The sequence below is a fragment of the Stegostoma tigrinum genome, chromosome 23, assembly GCF_030684315.1.
Source record: "Stegostoma tigrinum isolate sSteTig4 chromosome 23, sSteTig4.hap1, whole genome shotgun sequence".
Classification (NCBI taxonomy): domain Eukaryota; kingdom Metazoa; phylum Chordata; class Chondrichthyes; order Orectolobiformes; family Stegostomatidae; genus Stegostoma; species Stegostoma tigrinum.
Genome location: NC_081376.1, coordinates 48,584,921 through 48,604,222, shown reverse-complemented (window position 1 = coordinate 48,604,222; position 19,302 = coordinate 48,584,921). Strand labels below are relative to the sequence as shown.

At 44.1% G+C, this 19,302-nt stretch overlaps 1 protein-coding gene across 13 annotated transcripts in view; it reads left to right on the top strand.

Moving 5' to 3' along the window:
• The window catches only part of mapk8ip3 (mitogen-activated protein kinase 8 interacting protein 3), a 190,456-nt gene that overhangs the window by 20,457 nt on the left and 150,697 nt on the right, over window positions 1-19,302 (top strand). For all 13 annotated transcript variants that reach the window (XM_059654163.1, XM_059654155.1, XM_059654159.1 and 10 more), the window contains exon 2: window positions 15,334-15,454. In XM_059654163.1, coding sequence (XP_059510146.1) covers window positions 15,334-15,454 — 121 coding nt within the window. The remainder of the gene's footprint in view (window positions 1-15,333; window positions 15,455-19,302) is intronic.

Sequence of the window (19,302 nt, the reverse complement as noted above, 5' to 3'; positions counted from 1 at the left end):
GATTTTCTGATCAGCCTGTTCAGAGATGTTATTACGCACCTCTGGAGCAGGTAGGACTTGAACCCAAGCCTTCTGGCCCAGAGATGGGGTCACTACCATTGCACCACAAGACTGTGTCTCATCATTCTTTGATGTACTTTAACTGGCATTAGATGGTGCTGTGTCATAGCCTTTGCCCCTGACTGGCCAATTTACAGGGTTTCGAGGCCAAATGTTAGGGAGTGTGAGGACTCAAAAACAGAAAGCTGTTGCATTTCGTTAGCACTGATCACCTCGTCTCTAAGCACTTTTACAGTGGAGGAAGCGCTTTTTAAAGTTGTAATGAAGAAATTCGTTAAGCATTCTGTGCCTTTGGTATTGCCAGGTTTGTTTCAATTACTTTGGAGAATTCAAAAGCAAACCATTCTCTATTGTGCCAGTGCCCAGTTTTAGTTCCTGTTTAATCTCTCCCTATATTTCCTGTCCTTTTTTTATATATTGATCCATCTTTCTAGAAAAGATACTTCACCCACTGTGTTCCAACAAACCTCTGGATTAAAATAAATTCTCCTGATCTCCCTGTGTTTTCTTAGCAACCATGTTCAATTAGTGACCCCCTCAATGTTGACTCTCCAGAGAGAGTAATTGTTATCTATTTGCTTTATTAAAACCTTGCCTTGATGTTACAGAAGTTGATGAAATCTCCTGTTCTGCTCTCACCACTTCAGTAGTGGAAATAATCAGGCAGAGCTTTCGTCACCAGCAACCACTCTCCCCCACCCTGTCCCTTCGTTAAGTGGGGGTGAGTGATATGCATCCTGCTGTGTGGAGAGTTTTCTTGTTCCATCAGTTCATTGCCATGCAGCCTCTCAGAATCATTTAGAATTGCTATAGCACTGAATGATCTGATTTGGCCCATCCAGATGAGCATTATGACTTTGTGCCATTTTGCTGTCTTTTCCTCTGAATCCTTGTACGCTGTTTCTGTTCAAATATGCATCCAATTCCCTCCAAGAATGCCTCAATTGAACCTATCTCCACCACATTCCTAGGCAATGTGTTCTAAACCCAAACAACTCAAGGTGTGATAAAAAAAATTCCCACTTTACCTTGATAATAAAATGTGAGGCTGGATGAACACAGGCCAAGCAGCATCTCAGGAGCACAAAAGCTGACGTTTCGGGCCTAGACCCTTCATCATCATCATCTAGGCTCGAAACGTCAGCTTTTGTGCTCCTGAGATGCTGCTTGGCCTGCTGTGTTCATCCAGCCTCACACTTTGTTATCTTGGAATTCTCCAGCATCTGCAGTTCCCATTATCTCTCCCACTTTACCATTCCTCCTTTCGCAAATACCTTTAGATCTGCATCCCCTTGCTTATCTCCCTCTTTTACAATTGGAACAGTTTCTCTCTATCCAGAGATAGTAGGTACTGGCTGATGCCCGAGTCTGAGATAACAAGGTGTAGAGCTGGACGAACACAGCAGACCAGGCAGCGTCAGAGGAGCAAGAAAGCTGGCGTTTTGGGTCTGGACCCTCACTGCAACTAATGCTTTGGGCATCTTGAATACCAGAGAGAATATACTGCCTCATGCCTGTGTTCTACTTCCCTGATCAAGTAGCCCTGGTGCAAGGCCTGCAGATCCCAATTGATACTAACTGTGGGACTCAAGTTTACTCACGTGCAAAATAATTATGCGCAGTGATGGTGACCCTACCTTTGAGCCAGGGAGCCTGGGCTCAAGTCCTACCTGCTCCAGGGGTGTGTAATAACATCCCTGAACAGGATAATTAGAAAATATCTGAAATAAACTGGAAACACCTCTGTACCCGCGGACACACACACATACATACACACACACACAGACACATATATATATATATAAATACATACACACACACACACACACACACACACACACACACACACACACACACACACACACACACACACACACACACACATAGATATATAAATACACACACACACACATCTGCCCTTGTGTAGTAGGTGCTTCTGCCATTTTTCTTTTAACAATGCAGATGTCTACAGATAGTCAAGTATATCCCAGTAATTTGGGAAGCGACATGCTAATGTATTCCCAGTTGTCTTTTCCAGGTTACAGTTAGTCAGCATTCCCAGCAGAGGGTGCCCTGGGAGTGAGGCTGTAACATGGATCAAGTCTGAGAGCAAACAATAGGATTTCCACCCCCCACCCCCTGCAAAAACCCCAGTACACACTTTACTTCATGCTCCGTGCCTCTCTGCTGATTTTTTTTTTAAAACTGCTGCTTTCTGCCTTGCCCTCATGATGTAATGGCCTTCTGCAAATTGAAGGGTTTGATATTACATTGCGAGCAGAAAGGGCTCGGTTTCACTGCTGGAGTGTGACATAATAGGACATGAAATATTAATGTCTTCCTGGAGAGAATGGTTTCTTTAACTCTAATGAGCCTCAATTAGTTGTTCTTATGCCCGGCTCTGAAACAGAAGTCTCTAGATGTAACAAAACACTCTCTCTTTTTGAATGTACCTTAAAAGATCAGTGCTCATTTCACTTTTGGTTGTAAATAGGATTTAATTTTTGTGGCAGTGACACACAAATACAGGCCCTCCGCTGAGCAGAGTCTGAGAAGTTGGTCTTGAGCTGTTCTGGGGAGGGTGTGGAAATGTATAGTCCACTTTTCTGCTGCTCCCTTGTAAATTCCTGTAAACTAGACTATAAGGTGTAGGAACAGAAATAGGCCATTCAGCCCGTCAAATCTGTTCCACAAACACTGAGAATCATGGCTTTTCTGATAATCCTCAACTCTTTTTCCTTCTGTTTTCCCCATGACGTTTGATTTCCTTTACTGATTAAAAAATCTGTTTTTCTTTAGTCATGAATGTACTTGACCCAGCCTTGACAACCCTTCATGGTAAAGAACTCACTTCCCTCTGAGAAGAGGTGTTCCTCCTTGTCTCTGTTATATAGATATAATTCCTTATTCTCAGATTATATCTGCTGATGCTAGACTCTTCCCTCCATAAGGGAAAATAACCTCCCTGCATCTACCTGTCCTATCTCATTCTTCTATATTCCTGTGGGTACAGGCCCAATCTACTTAGTCTGTCCTCATGAGATTGCTCCTCTCCATACCGTGGATATGAGTCTAGTGCACACCAGTTCTTGATTTTTTTGAGTGGGAATGGTTTCTCCCTATTTACCTAGCTACCCCCTATGATTTTGAAAATCTCTATCAGAAATCCCTTTAGCCTTCACTCCAAAGAAAACAGGCCAACATCTCCAATCTCTTCACATAATCAAAGTCAGCACTTGTAGTACAACTCTTGTCAAGATGGTTCCTTGCTTGACATCATCCATATAAGAAATAACAGTACAGTGGCTCAGTGGTTAGTACAGCTGCCCCACAGCGCGAGGGACCCGGGTTCAAATCTGCCCTCTGGCGACAGGCTGTGAGGAGTTTGCACATTGAGCGGGAGGAAGCAAGAGCACAGTCCAAAAATGCACAGGCTGGGTGGATTGGCCATACTACATTGACCATAGTGTCTAGGGATGTGCAGGCTAGGTGGATTAGCCATGTGAAATGCACGGTTACAGGGATAGGTAGGTCGTTTATTTATTAATGGGATGAGGGTGTCACTGACCAGGCTGCATTTATTGCCCATCCCTAATTGCCCAGAAAGCAGTTCAGAGTTAACTCTGTTGCTGTGGTTCTGGAGCCACATGTAGACCAGACCAGCTAAGGATGTCAGTTTCCGTTCCTAGTGAACCAGATGGGTTTTTCTGACATTTGCCAATGGATTCGTGGTCATCATTAGATTCTTAATTCCAGATATTTATTGAATTCAAATTCCCCAAAACATTATCTGGGTCTCTGGATTAACAGTCCAGTGATAATACCACTAGACCATCGTTGCCTGTATAAGTGGAAGGGTCTGGGTGGGATGCTCTTCAGAGGGTTGGTTTGGACTCGGGCCAAATGATCTGCTCCCATACTATAGGGGTTCTATGAAAAGGGAAGAATTAAATAAATTTAATCCAGATTGACACAAACAAAATTGAGTTGTGAGCCTTTGAATCTTTTTAAGGCAGAAGTAGGCAAATGCTTGATAAGCGAAGGGATGAAAGGTTGTCACGGGCAATTATGTAACGTGGAGTAATCCGATTGGTCACGATTTTATTGAATGGCACAATAGGTTTGAGGGGCCGAGTGGCCTTTTCTTGCTTCTAGTGTAGCCCATGGGCTGGCTGGAGATTTCCAAAGTGGAACATCTCATGGGTAACAGCATTAAGCATTTTCCTGCGTTCTTCAGCTTCATTTTCCATTGTCCTGTGGTGTGGCAGAAGCTGATTGAGCACAGCAAAGGGATTGGCATTGACATGATGGGGCCAACAGCATGTCAACTTAACCAGAAACAAGATGGAGAATGGTGGAGGAATGATGGGAGAGAGTCAGATTCAAATCACACACGAAGGATGAACAGAGAAGGAGACATTGGGTTAAGAGAGGGGAAAGAAGCAGAATAGAAAAGAGGTCAAGAAAAATTAGATAACAAGATGTAGGGCTGGATGAACACAGCAGGCCAAGCAGCATCAGATGAGCAGGAAGCTGATGTTTTGTGCCTAGACCCTTCTTCAGAAATGGAGGAGGGGAAGGGGGTTCTGAAATGAATAGGGAGAGGCGGGGGGGAGGTGGATCAAAGATGGTTAGGGGAGAAGATAAGTGGAGAGGAGTCAGATAGGTCAAGAGGTGGGGATGGAGCCTGTGGAGGTGTGTGTAGGTAGGGAGGACGGACAGGTCAAGGGGGCGGGATGAGGCTAGAAGCTAGGAGATGGGGATGGGGCTTGAGGTGGGATGAGGGGTTAGATGGGAGGAAGGACAGGTTAGGGAGGCAGGGACAAGCCGCATTGCTTTTGGATGTGGTACACTGGGCCGCAGTGTTCCCAAGCGGAATATGAGATGCTGTTCCTGCAACCTTCGGGTGGCATCACTGTGGCACTGCAGGAGGCCCAGTACATCATCTAATCTCCTGAGATAGCAAGAACTATTTCTGAAGACTGGAACTGACCCGAAACATCAGCTTTCCTGCCCCTCTGCTGTGTTCATCCAGTTCTACATTTTATTTCTAATCTGACTGTTTGTTTATTTTTGCTGATTTAGGCATTCGGTGTTCTCATCATTCATAGCCCTTTTTGTTGATAGAGAAAAGTCAAACCCGGTCTGTTGAAGATGTCTGGGGATAGGTTTGTCCCTGTCTTTAAATTGTTCAGCATCTGTGATAGGCTTTGAAGTCCAATTTACCTTGACAGCAGTGATGATATTCACTTGGTATAAAGTTTTGTGCCACTCTAATGAATATTTAAAGGTGACAGGATTCACGCTCCATCTTTGGTAGTTCAGCTTAGACGTCATCAGCCTGTTCTATTACAAAGACAAAATGTAGCTACCGTTCAAAAAGAGAAAGGCATTTGCAAACAGTGAACCCAGAAGAAAGCTTGGATTTTCGTTTTCATTCAGCGTATGAAGCGTATAAATTCTAATAAAACAGACATTTTATTTACATTGTAAATGTTTTTGAAGAGTTTTAATTCAAGGCATGACTGTATTGATAACCATAAAGGACTGTTGCTATGGAGATCGAGATGATCAGTATGGTATGACACCTCTCTCAGGATTGTGACGCTGCTACATCTTCGACTGAAGGAAGGAGGATTTTCTCACAGGATCACAGAGCTATTATGTTGCAGGTGGGGGCCATTGTGTCTGCACTGGTCCTCTGAGCATTTAGAGCAAATCTCCCACCTTTTTTCTGTAACCCTGCATGTTTTTGCTTAAACAAGAAATCAGAAAATGAAAGGGAGGGAGGAGCGAGGGGAAAATTGCAGCACCAGTGAAGTGGCACTGAATAAATTGTTGGCTGACAAGTTCCAGGTCCTATGTACTTTATCCGAGGATCTTAAAAGCAGTGGCTACTGAGATAGTGATACATATTTTTTCAAATTTTTTGCAAATTCCCTTGATTTGGGGATGGTCTCATTAATCAGACGATAGTGAGTGTAATATTCAAAAAGTGAGGGAGACCAAGTAAGTAGCTACAGGCCACTTAGTCCATCACTTTTATTCCTGATACTCCTTGCGTTAAAGCAAACACACTTTAACTGATCCCTTGGTTCCTTCCCAGGAAAATCCTTTCCACTAGCTGGTCTACCTCTTGCTACTGCCTCACCTGCATCAACTCTCACCTCCGGTATACAGCTCAGGTTCCCACCCCCCTGCCATACTAGTTTAAAGCCTCTCGAACTACTCGAGCAAACCTTCCACCCAGGACATTGGTCCACTTCCAGTTCAGATGCAACCCGTCCTTCTTGTACAGACCAATGTCCTGGGTGGAAGGTTTGCTCGAGTAGTTCGAGAGGCTTTAGCAAGAGGTAGACCAGCTAGTGGAAAGGATTTTCCTGGGAAGGAACCAAGGGATCAGTTAAAGTGTGTTTGCTTTAACGCAAGGAGTATCAGGAATAAAAGTGATGAACTTGGAGCATGGATCAGTACCTGGTGCTATGATGTTGTGGCCATAACAGAGACATGGGTTTCTCATGGGCAGGAATGGTTGCTGGATCTTCCAGGGTTTAGAACATTTAAAAAGAATAGGGAGGGGGGAAAGAGGAGGGGGTGTAGCACTAATAATCAGAGAGGGTATCACAGCTACAGAAGCTTCCGTTGTCGAGGAAGATCTGCCTACCGAGTCAGTATGGGTGGAAATTAGGAACAGCAAGGGAGTAGTCACCTCGTTAGGGGTTTACTACAGGCCCCCCAATAGCAGCAGGGAGATTGAAGAAAGCATAGGTCGGCAGATTTTGGAAAAGTGTGGACGCAGCAGGGTTGTTGTTGTAATGGGTGACTTTAACTTTCCTAATATTGATTGGAACCTCCTTCGAGCAGATGATTTGAATGGAGCTGTTTTTGTAAGGTGTGTTCAGGAGGGTTTCCTAACTCAGTACGTTGACAGGCCGACGAAGGGAGAGGCCATTCTAGACTTGGTGCTCGGAAAGGAGCCGGGGCAGGTATCAGATCTTGTGGTGGGAGAGCATTTTGGTGATAGTGACCATAACTGCCTCACGTTCTACATAGCTATGGAGAAGGAGAGGTTTAAGCAAAATGGGAGGATATTTAATTGGGGAAGAGGAAACTATGACGCAATTAGACATGAGTTAGGAAGTATGGGCTGGGAGCAATTGTTCCATGGTAAGGGCGCTATAGACATGTGGAGACTGTTTAAGGAACAGTTGTTGCGAGTGATGAGTAAATATGTCCCTCTGAGACAGGCAAGAAGGGGTAAGATAAAGGAACCTTGGATGACGAGAGCGGTGGAGCTTCTTGTGAAAAGGAAGAAAGTAGCTTACATAAGGTGGAGGAAGCTAGGGTCAAGTTCAGCTAGAGAGGATTACACGCAGGCAAGGAAGGAGCTCAAAAATGGTCTGAGAAGAGCCAGGAGGGGGCACGAGAAAGGCTTGGCAGAACGAATTAGGGAGAACACAAAGGCATTTTACACTTATGTGAGGAATAAGAGAATGGTCAAAGAAAGAGTAGGGCTGATCAGGGATAGCATAGGGAACTTGTGTGTGGAATCTGAGGAGGTAGGGGAAGCCCTAAATGAGTTTTTTGCTTCTGTCTTTACGAAAGAAACCAACTTTGTAGTGAATGAAACCTTTGAAGAGCAGGTGTGCATGCTGGAATGGATAGAGATAGAGGAAGCTGATGTGCTGAAAATTTTGTCCAACATTAAGATTGACAAGTCGCCAGGTCCGGACCAGATTTGTCCTCGGCTGCTTTGGGAAGCGAGAAATGCAATTGCTTCGCCACTTGCGAGGATCTTTGCATCCTTGCTCTCTACTGGAGTCATACCTGAGGACTGGAGAGAGGCAAATGTAATTCCTCTCTTCAAGAAAGGAAATAGGGAAATCCCCGGCAATTACAGACCAGTAAGTCTCACGTCTGTTGTCTGCAAGGTGTTAGAAAGGATTCTGAGGGATAGGATTTATGACCATCTGGAAGAGCATGGCTTGATCAAATGCAGTCAACATGGCTTTGTGAGGGGCAGGTCATGCCTCACAAACCTTTTCGAGTTCTTTGAGGATGTGACTAGAAAAGTTGATGAGGGTCGAGCTGTGGATGTGGTGTATATGGACTTCAGTAAGGCATTTGATAAGGTTCCCCATGGTAGGCTCATTCAGAAGGTCAGGAGGAATGGGATACAGGGGAACTTAGCTGTCTGGATACAGAATTGGCTGGCCAACAGAAGGCAGCGAGCGGTAGTAGAAGGAAAATATTCTGCCTGGAAGTCAGTGGTGAGTGGTGTTCCACAGGGCTCTGTCCTTGGGCCTCTACTGTTTGTAATTTTTATTAATGACTTGGACGAGGGGTTTGAAGGATGGGTCAGCAAGTTTGCAGATGACACAAAGGTTGGAGGTGTCATTGACAGTATAGAGGGCTGTTGTAGGCTGCAGCGGGACATTGACAGGATGCAGAGATGGGCTGAGAGGTGGCAGATGGAGTTCAACCTGGATAAATGCGAGGTGATGCATTTTGGAAGGTCGAATTTGAAAGCTGAGTACAGGATTAAGGATAGAATTCTTGGCAGTGTGGAGGAACAGAGGGATCTTGTTGTGCAGATACATAGATCCCTTAAAATGGCCACCCAAGTGGACAGGGTTGTTAAGAAAACATATGGTGTTTTGGCTTTCATTAGCAGGGGGATTGAGTTTGAGTCGTGAGATCTTGTTGCAGCTCTATAAAACTTTGGTTAGACCGCACTTGGAATACTGCGTCCAGTTCTGGGTGCCCTATTATAGGAAAAATGTGAATGCTTTGGAGAGGGTTCAGAGGAGGTTTACCAGGATGCTGCCTGGACTGGACGGCTTATCTTATAAAAAGAGGTTGACTGAGCTCGGACTTTTTTCATTGGAGAAAAGGAGGAGAGGAGACCTAATTGAGGTCTACAAGATAATGAGAGGCATAGATAGAGTTGATAGCCAGAGACTGTTTCCCAGGGCAGAAATGGCTAATACGAGGGGTCATAGTTTTAAGCTGGTTGGAGGGAAGTATAGAGGGGATGTCAGAGGCGGGTTCTTCCTTTACACAGAGAGTTGTGAGAGCATGGAATGCGTTGCCAGCAGCAGTTGTGGAAGCAAGGTCATTGGGGTCATTTAAGAGACTGCTGGACATGTATATGGTCACAGAAATTTGAGGGTGCATACATGAGGATCAATGGTCGGCACAACATCGTGGGCTGAAGGGCCTGTTCTGTACTGTTCTATGTTCTGTGTTCTATAACATAATAAAGATTGGTCTTTTGATAAGCAGGTTGTTGCCATACCAGCAACCACCAGGTAATATATAACTCCAGCAAGAAAGAACGTAACAGTTGCCCCTTGACATTCAATGTCATTACCATTGCTGAATTCCCCAATATCAATACCCTTGGAGTCACCTTTGACCAGAAACTTAACTAGATCAGTTGTATAAATACAGTGACGAGCAGGTCAGAAGCTGTGGCAGCTAACTCCCCACCTATTTCCCCAAAGCCTTTATACTGTCTAGAAGGTGCAAATCAGGAGTCTAATGGATTCTGTCCATTTTTAAGAAGGTGCTGAAACAATTTACAAGGATGTTGGTCGGGGTTGGCCTATAGGGAGAGGCTGAAAAAGCTGGTGGTTTTTCCCTGGAGCATCAGAGGCTGAAGGATGACCACATAGGGGTTTATAAAATCATGAGGGGCGTGCACAGGATAAATAGCCATGTTCCTACGGTGGTGAAGCTGTAATAAACTAGAGGACATAGATTTGATTTATTGTAGTCACGTGTACCTAAGAACAGTGAAAAGCTTGGTTTTGCAAGGTGTACAAGGTTACACTCCATGGGAGGTACGCAAAGCAAGATGAACATTATTTCAAATTAGAGGAGTCCTTTCAGCAGTCTGATAACAGCAGGAAGAAGCTGTTCCTGATACTGTTGGTGGATGTGTTCAAGCTTCTGTATCTTCTGCCTGTTGGAGTGGTTATAGGAGAGCATGACTGGGGTGCAGTGGGTTTCTGCTGTTGGCAGCCTTTCCACAGCAACGAGAAGTTTAAATGGAGTCCATGGTTGGAATTGTTTCTGACATAGTAGGAACTGCAGACGCTGGAGAATCTGAGATAACAAGGTGTAGAGCTGGATGAACACAGCAGGCCAGGCAGCATCAGAGGAGCAGGAAGGCTGATGTTTCTTTCTGAAGAAGGGTCTAGGTCCGAAATGTTAGCTTTCCTGCTCCTCTGCTGCTTGGCCTGCTGTGTTCATCCAGCTCTACACCTTGTTATCCATGGATGGAAGGTTGGTGTTGGTGATCATCTGGGCTGTGCACACAACTTTCTGTAGTTTCTTAGGTGAGGGGCAGTTGCCGTACCAGGCCGTTATTCATCCATATGGTATGCTTTCTACGGTGCATCTGCAAAAGTTGGCGAGGGTCCTCATGCACTTGCCGAGTTTCCTCAGCTGCTTGAGGAGGATGAGATGTTATTTCACCCTCTTGACCGTTGCATCTATGCGGGAAGTTCAGGATAGGTTGTCGGTTATCGTCGCTCCTTGGAACTTGACACTGTTGACCCTCTCTAACTTTGGGAAGAAAGGAGGAAGACATGCCCCCAACTGGAGCTGAAGTAGTGATCAGTTCTTTTGTTTTGCTGGCATTGAAAGAGCAGTTGTTAACATTGTGCCACATCACTAAGCTCTCTATCTCCTTTCTGTATTCTGACTCATCGTTGTTGGATATCTGTCCTGCCGCAGTGTGCCATCTTGTAGTTAGTATTTGTTTAGAATTTGGCTTCACAGTTGTGGGTGTACAGGGAGTATGGTAGGGGGCTGAGCATGCATCCTTGTGTGGGGAGGGGAAGGGATGGTGACTGGTTTTGAAAATTATTGTGGAGGCGGTGTTGTTTATCTTCATTGCAGCCAGTGGGTCGGGATCCAGTTGCAGAGGGTGGAGCTGAGACCCAGGGCTTGGAGTTCTGAGACTAATCTGGAAGGGATTATGGCGTGGAACACGGAGCTATAGCAGACGAGTAAGAACCTGATGTGATGTCCTTGTTACCCAGATGGTCTAGGAATGAGTGTAAGGCTAGGGAAATGGTGTCCACTGTGGACCTGTTTTGCTGGTAGGCACATTGCAGGGGATCAAGGCAGGCTGAGAGGCTACAGTTGATTTGGGCCTTAACCAGCCTTTTGGAGCTCTTCATGATTATGGAGGTCAGGTTTAAGGTGAGAGGGGAAAGATTTGGAAAGGAACTGAGGGGTAACTTTTTCATGCAGAGGGTGGCACATTTATGTAATGAGCTGCTAGAGGAAGTGGTGGAGGCTGGTATAATTACAATATTTAAAAAGGATGGTTATATGAATAGGAAGGGTTTAGAAAGATATGGGCCAAATGCTGACAAATTGGACTAGATCAGATTGGGATGTCTGATCAGTGTGGACGAGTTGGACTGAAGGGTCAGTTTTATGGGCTGTATGACTCTATAAGAATTTTGACACCATCCAGGATGAAGCAGTTCATATCAACATCACATCCACAACCTTAAGTATTCACCTGGCTCTCTGATGCACAGTGGCAGCAGTAAGTACTCTCTATGAGATGCAGAAACAACACCGCCATCGACAAGTTGTTTTCCTGGTTCTGACCATCCTGATGTTGATGTGAATTCCTGATTCCATTATTAATTGTGCTGAACATGGCTGTCTCCTCGCAACGTGGGCTGCATTTTCTTTTCAGAAGCCAGCTCACCACCAGGCAGGCCAGATATAAAAGGGCAAATATATACTTGCTTTGCCAGCAATACCAACATTGCATTGAGATAACAAGGTGCAGAGCTGGATGAGCACAGCAGGCCAAGCAGCATCAGCAGGAAGGCTGACGTTTCGGGCCTAGTCCCTTTTCTGAAGAAACGCCAGCCTTTCTACTCCTCTGAGGCTTGGCCTGCTGTGTTCATCCAGCTCCACACCTTGTTACCTCAGATTCTCCAGCATCTGCAGTTCCTGCTGTCTCATCAACATTCCATTACTAGTTTTTTAAAAAAAATCATTATGTATTTCATACAATTATGGACATGTAAGCCGTGTTGTGGAAGTAATTGTAAATGACATCTGAGCAATAATGAACTATAATTGCAGAGAGTAAATCGTGTTAGCTTGATAGATGTCAGATACACATTAATTACTTTTTTTTGATAATTTCTCAACTTCCCCATTTCCTGTCTGGAAGGCCTGTTTCCTTGGTGATGGTTCTGTGAAATAACATTTACTGAACCCCTTCATGGCCCACACTGAAACCTATTTGTTTTAATTCATTCAGAGATTTTGGCATTAATGGTTAGGCTATTCCTAATTGCCGTTGAGAAAGTAGTGGTGGCAAAGCCACAGAATAGCGGTGGTGATGGCCTAGTGGTGTTATCTCAGGATTGTCAATCTAGAGACCCAAATAATGTTCTGGGGACCTGCATTCAAAACGTACCATGTTGGAACTTGAATTCCATAAAAACCTGGAATTTAGAGTTAATGTTGACCATGAGACCATTGTTTCACAAGTATCATTTAGGAAAGGAAACTGCCATCCTTACCTGATCTGGCCGTAGCAATGTGTTTGGCTCTTAACGACCTTCTGGGCAATAAATACTGGCCCAGCCAGCAATGCCCATGTCCTATAAATGAATACGAGAAAAACCACAATCAGATCCCACTCCCCCAAGCCCTTTCTGCACGAAGGAAAATAACTGCAGCTTATCTTGTGTCTCTCCCTGGCTCGATTACTCCAGCTGCATTCCCCCTGTGCACTTTCTATACTGCAGTCACATCTTTCCAATAGTATCATGCACACCGTTGTGGCCTATCTAACATAATATACAGCTCTGTCATAACCTCCCTGCCCTTGTATTCAATGCCTTGATGAATAAAGGGAAGTCCCCATATGTCATCTTAACCATCTTATCTCCCTGCTCTGCTGCTTTAAGAATCTATGGACCTACGCACCATGGTCCATCTGATCCTCTATACTTTGTAGGGTCCTGTCATTCCATGTAATTCCTTTTGCCTTGTTAGCCATCCCAAAATGCAACACCTTGGATGTTCAGGTGAGCTGCCTTCTTGAACCACAGCGGTCCTTGTGGTGTAGCAAGTCCCTCAATACCATTAGGGAGAGAATTCCAGCATTTGATCCAGTGACACTGAAGGAACAGAAGCATGTTTCCAAGTCAGGATCATGTGCAGCTTGGAGGGGATCTTGAAGTTAGTGGCATTCCCATGGATCCGCTGCCCTTGTCCTCCTCTGTGGTAGAGTTTGTGGGTTTACAAGGCTCTAGTGAAGGAGTGAGTTAGCTGTTGCAGTGCATCTGGTTACTGCTGTGTGTTGATGGTGGAAGGGTGAACTTGGAGACAGTGGATGAGATGCATTAAAATTCAAAGTCCCAAGTTATAATCTATGATGAGGCCACTTCACATTACATGCAACACTTCATAACAATGATTCGCAATGATGTATTTGACAGTGCCTAAAAGGAAACTGTTCTGTACCTCTCCTGTTTAGGGGACCCTCTTTGTTGAGAGAGCCAACCTACTTGATCCTACATATGTCCCTGACTGCAGTGTGACAGCCACAGGCTTGTTTTTCTGTTCAGGTTCTTCTGATATCATACTTTTATTAAACATTTTACAGTGTTTTGATTATGAAAGATATTGGTGTCATGTTATAGTGGGGGTGATAGTGGCATCATGGTGATATCATTAGGCTAGCAATTCAGGCTAATACTCCAGGAGTGTGGGCTCAAATTCCACCGTGGCATCTGGTAGAATTTGAATTTGATTAATTAATAAAATCTGGAATGAGAAGCTCGTGTTAGGATGGACGTAGGGACAGGAGTAGGCGAGTTTGGCCTTTAGAGTCTGTTCCAGCATTCATGAGATTGTACCTGATCTGTGGCCTAACTCCACGTACCTGCTTTTGGACATTATCCCATGAAACCTTTGCCTAACAAAAATTATCAGTCTCAAATTTAAGAACTGATCCAGCATCCTATTGCCATTTGTGGAAGAGTGTTCCAGGTCCCTCCTGTCCTTTTGCATGTAGAAGTGCTGACCAACATCTCTCCTGAATGGTCTGTTTCAAATTCTCAGATTGTGCCTTCCCTAGTTCTAGAATCCCCAGCCACTGGAAATAGTTTATCTTTATTTACCCTGTCTTTTCCTGTTAATATTTTGAAGACTTTGATCAGATCACCCCTCAACCTTATAAATTCTGAAGAAAACCCATCTGTTTCACTGATTACCCTCCTTTGGGCAGGGTTTATCTGCTATCCTAATCTGGCCTGGCCTGCATCACACTCCAGCCCCACAGCAATGTGGTTAGCCCTTTACTGTTGAACAGATCACTGAATCCAAGGGCAGCTGGGAATGAGCATGAGATACTCGTCTTGCCTGTGGCATCCAAAGAAAATAGAAATACAAAAGAAGGTCATACTACTAGAAGTTGAAGTTGAAGCGTGAGACTTTAAAGATAATCATTTTATCTCTTTGGAGTAAAGATTGCATGGTATATATTTTTGTTTTATTGTATATGACTATTTCGAGCACTTTTACATTTCATAATGTGTTTTGTGAAACGACTGTTAACCAAAATATTTACAGGATGCATTGATTATAATTATCCTGTGAACACAGTGGTCTAATTACTATTGCATACATAAAGACCAGCCTTTGGGGCACATTATATCTAGTGCATCTCCAACTTATTGATTTGGAATTTAAGAAGAAATTAGCGAGTGTAAGTGCCATATTTTTATGGTCAAGGTAGATCATTAGAAAAGAATAAAGGAGAAACAGACTAAGGTTTTATATAGAGGACATGTTTTAGTCTTTTCAGAGCTTGTGTATATAAATATCTAAAGCTGGTTTTAACACCCTTCGTTCATAGCTGTAAAGGTGTGGATTGCTTTGATTGGTTGGCTCAGGTCTCCTGTTCAGAGGTAGCAATGATGGTTGCTAGGGCCTTGTGAGCTATTCAGTAGATATTCTGTCTAGTGAGTTTTTGAGTTTGAATATTTGAAATGTTTCATTGACAAACCTAAATAATGGGTGTTATTTCTGAATAAAATAATACAATCTCACTAAGTTATAATATACTTCTTACAAACCATTCTATAATATGCTAAGAGGAAACCAGCAATCCTAATTTACTAAAGTTTTTTTTTAACCATTGGAATGGCTTTTAACATGATGATTTTGCCGCTGCGCTCACGGTTACCATTTTTCCCCTGTTGTGTATGTGTGTAGAAGTTCATCGAGTTTGAAGATGCATTGGAACAGGAGAAAAAGGAACTTCAGACACACGTGGAGTCTTTGGAGCTACAGACCAGACAGCTGGAACTCAAATCTAAGAACTATGCAGACCAACGTAAGTTTAGAATGCATTCTATCAATAGAGAACTGTAAAGGGCCAGCTGCTTAAGTAAAAACAACTTGCATTTATATCAGCCTTAAAAGGGATGTGGTGGTGATAGTAGTGGTAATGTCACTGGACTAATAATTAGAACACCAGCTTTACGTTCTAACATCATGGGTTCCAATTCCAGCATGGAACCTGGTGAAATTTACATTCAATAAAGATCAGGAATTAAAAAGCCAGCCTAATGATGACCATGTAATCACTGTCAATCATCAATTTTAAAAACCCATTTAGTTCACTCATGCCCTTTTAGAGAAGGAAATCTGTCATCCTGATGTGTACCTAACTCCAGACGAAACTCTCAGCAATGTGTTTGACTCTTCGCTGCCTTCTGGGCAATTAAATTCTTGCCTAGCTACATCCTGTTAATGAATTGAAGGGAAAAGAAATTGCTAAAATGACTGAAGAGAGACATGCACGTGCGCACACGCTGCATGCATACCTGCACAGGTGACCTGCACCCCCACCCACACCAGTGGGCCATGCAAAGTGATACTAGAATAGGTAACTGGCAGCCTGGTCAAAGAGATTCATGTAAGGAACATCTGAAAGGAAGAGAGAGGGATGTTGACATGCTTAGCAATAGAATTCCAAAGATTGGTAAAGTTGTGGAGGTATTAGAAAACAAGGGTAAAGATTTCAATGCTGAGATGTTTGCAGATTAGAATACGTTGTGAGTCAGTGAGCATGGTTGTGCTCTTCTTTGGAGGATTTGCATCTTGCTCCTGCCAAAGAAAATTGTTGACTGCGTCATAAACATTCTTCAACCTGTTGTGGAACACTGGCTTGGACCTTGACCTGAAGTTGAGTTCCATGCATTTGGGTCTGAGGTGAGATCAGGAAAACCCGGAAGAGTGTATTTCCTGGAATCATGCAGTTTCTAAGTTGTAGGCTCCTTACAATGTTTCCTTTTGGTTTCTGGTTAACGTCTGATTAATGGGCTCGGAGGCTTTTTTTGGGAATGAAGTCTGGGGCACCAGGTTGGAGTGTGCTGGAGCAGGTTAGTGTGTGAGACATTGAGAGGATATCCCAGTTGTCCTGGCAGAGGCTAGATTAGAAGAACTCACTCTCGCCAGTCCTCTTCTGGGGTATGTGCCGATTTCACATGACTAGTGTGGGGCTGTGGTGGTCTGATTAATGTGTGGCGTGTTGGACTGTGAGGAAACATCCCACTCTGTGCAAGCTGTGCTATACAAACACTTGTAGCTGTTTACATCACTTTGAAGGTGAGGTATTTTCCAAGAATTAAGAAACGTGGCTGTATGTAGATAGACACAGTGATTGCTAAACTGAATGTGGAGGTGCTGATGTTGGACCCGGGTGGTCAGTCAGAGGTCACATGACACAGGTTTATTTGAAATTACAAGCTTTGGGAGCACTGCTCCTTCGACAAATGAAGTCCTTTTGTTGAAAGATACTCCAACTATTATTATAGCACAGAGCCCCTCAAACCACTTTGTTTATTCTCACCTGTACTTGACTGGGAGATAGCAGCATTGCAGGAATATTTCTTGGTTTAAATAAAAGTGAGCTGACAGGCTGTGTTTTTTCAAGTGGACCCAATAGTCTGAAGCTCCAACAATCTCCAGCTCCTGATCCTGTGCTATTTTGAGACATTGATGCCTTGATTGGGCATCAAGTCAGCCTCCAGGAGGTGGGAGCTGCCTGCAGAATAACAGCACCAAAGATGGATGGCAGCCATGATGGGACCTACTATTGTTTTGCCAACTGGAGACCACGTTGCTAGCAGGAGATGTCCCAGGATTCTGCATTGTAAAGAAACAAACTTTTCAGTTCTGCTAACCTTGAACTCAGTAGGTGTGCATCTGACAGTTCAAATTTGTAGGATGGTAAGAATTAGGAGTGTCAGCAGGCCATTTTGGTCCCTCGCTCCGGCAGCACCACTCAATAGGTTTTATGGCTAAACACATTGTGGTTTCAGCTCCACTTTGCTACCAGTGGCCAATAACTTTTGACACCCCTATCAATCAAAAGTCTAACTCAGCTTTGAATATTTTCAAGGACTGACTTCCCACTGGAGAAGGAAACAATTCTCATAGTCCTAGAGTTGTACAGCACAGAACAGACCCTTTGGTCCAACTCACCCATGCTGACCAGGTATCCGAAATTAATCTAGTCCCATTTGCCAGCATTTGGCCCATATCCCCCTAAACCCTTCCTGTTTATATATCCACTGTATACTGTATCCACAGTACCCAGTGTGGCTTCCTCTACATTGGGGAAACCAAGCGGAGGCTTGGGGACTGCTTTGCAGAACACCTCCGCTCGGCTCGCAATAAACAACTGCACCTCCCAGCCGTGAACCATTTCAACTCCCCCTCCCACTCCTTAGACGACATGTCCATCATGGGCCTCCTGCAGTGCCATAAAGATGCCACCCAAAGGTTGCAGGAACAGCAACTCATATTCTGCTTGGGAACCCTGCAGCCCAAAGGTATCAGTGTGGACTTCACGAGCTTCAAAATCTCCTCCTGCCCCACTGCGTCCCAAAACCAGCCCAGCTTGTCCCTGCCTCCCTAACCTGTTGTTCCTCTCACCTATCCCCTCCTCCCACCCCAAGCCACACCTCCATTTCCTACCTACTAACCTCATCCCACCTCCTTGACCTGTCTGTCCTCCCTGGACTGACCTATCCCCTCTCTACCTCCCCACCTATACTCTCCTCTCCACCCATCTTCTTTTCTCTCCATCTTCGGTCCGCCTCCCCCTCTCTCCCTATTTATTTGAAACATCAGCTTTTGTGCTCCTGAGATGCTGCTTGGCCTGCTGTGTTCATCCAGCTTCACACTGTTATCTTGGATTCTCCAGCATCTGCAGTTCCCATTATCTCTATTCATATATCCATTCAGATGCCTTTTAAATGTTTTAACTGTACCCACCTCACCACTTCCTCTGGCAGTTCATTCCATACATGCACCACCTTCTGCATGATAAAGGCCCCTTTTAAATCTTTACGCTCTCACCTTAAACCTATGCCCTCTAGTTTTGGACTCCTCTACCCTGGGAAAAAGACTACTGCATCTTACCTGGGGGAATGCTTTGCTTTGTTTTTAAATTCTATCCCTTTTTTCTAGATCTCCCAGGACGAAAAACCTCCTCTGTGCATCTGCCCTGTTAAGTCCCCTTCAGAATTTTTACATGTTCTCAGAAAATGACCTCTCATTCTTCAAGACGCCAGTAGGCACACACCTAAGCTTCTCAACCTTTCCTCATAGGTTAGCTCCTTCAACACAGGAATTGGCCTGGAAAACCTTCCCTGAACTGCTTCTAATGTTGGCATATCCCTCCTTAAGAATGCTAGATGTCCTTTCGACAATGCATTGTCATAGTCATGGAGCTGTATAAGCATGGAAACAAATTCTTTGGTCCAACTCATTCATGCTGACCAGGTATCCTAAATTAATCTACTTTTGCATTAAAAGCCAACATTCCATCTGTCTTCCTAATTACTCGCTAACTTGCCGCCAATTTAATTATTCATTGAATTCTATGTTTCACTAACAGCCTCCCCCCCATTAACAATCCTCTAGGAGCTTTTTAATCACCCTTAATCTTTCAGCCTTTAATCTTCTAGCACTTCCAGTATGTGCTGTATTTCAGATTTCCAGATTACCAATGCTTTTACGTTGGTATGACTTTATCTTGCAATGAGACTGCAAGATCGTGTGATAATGCATCACTTCCTGAGGTTGTGGATGCTGCATTTTATTAGTGTAATGTAGTCAGACAATTCTCTTTATAATACACTTTTCTGCTAGAGTTTTGTCACAGATTTT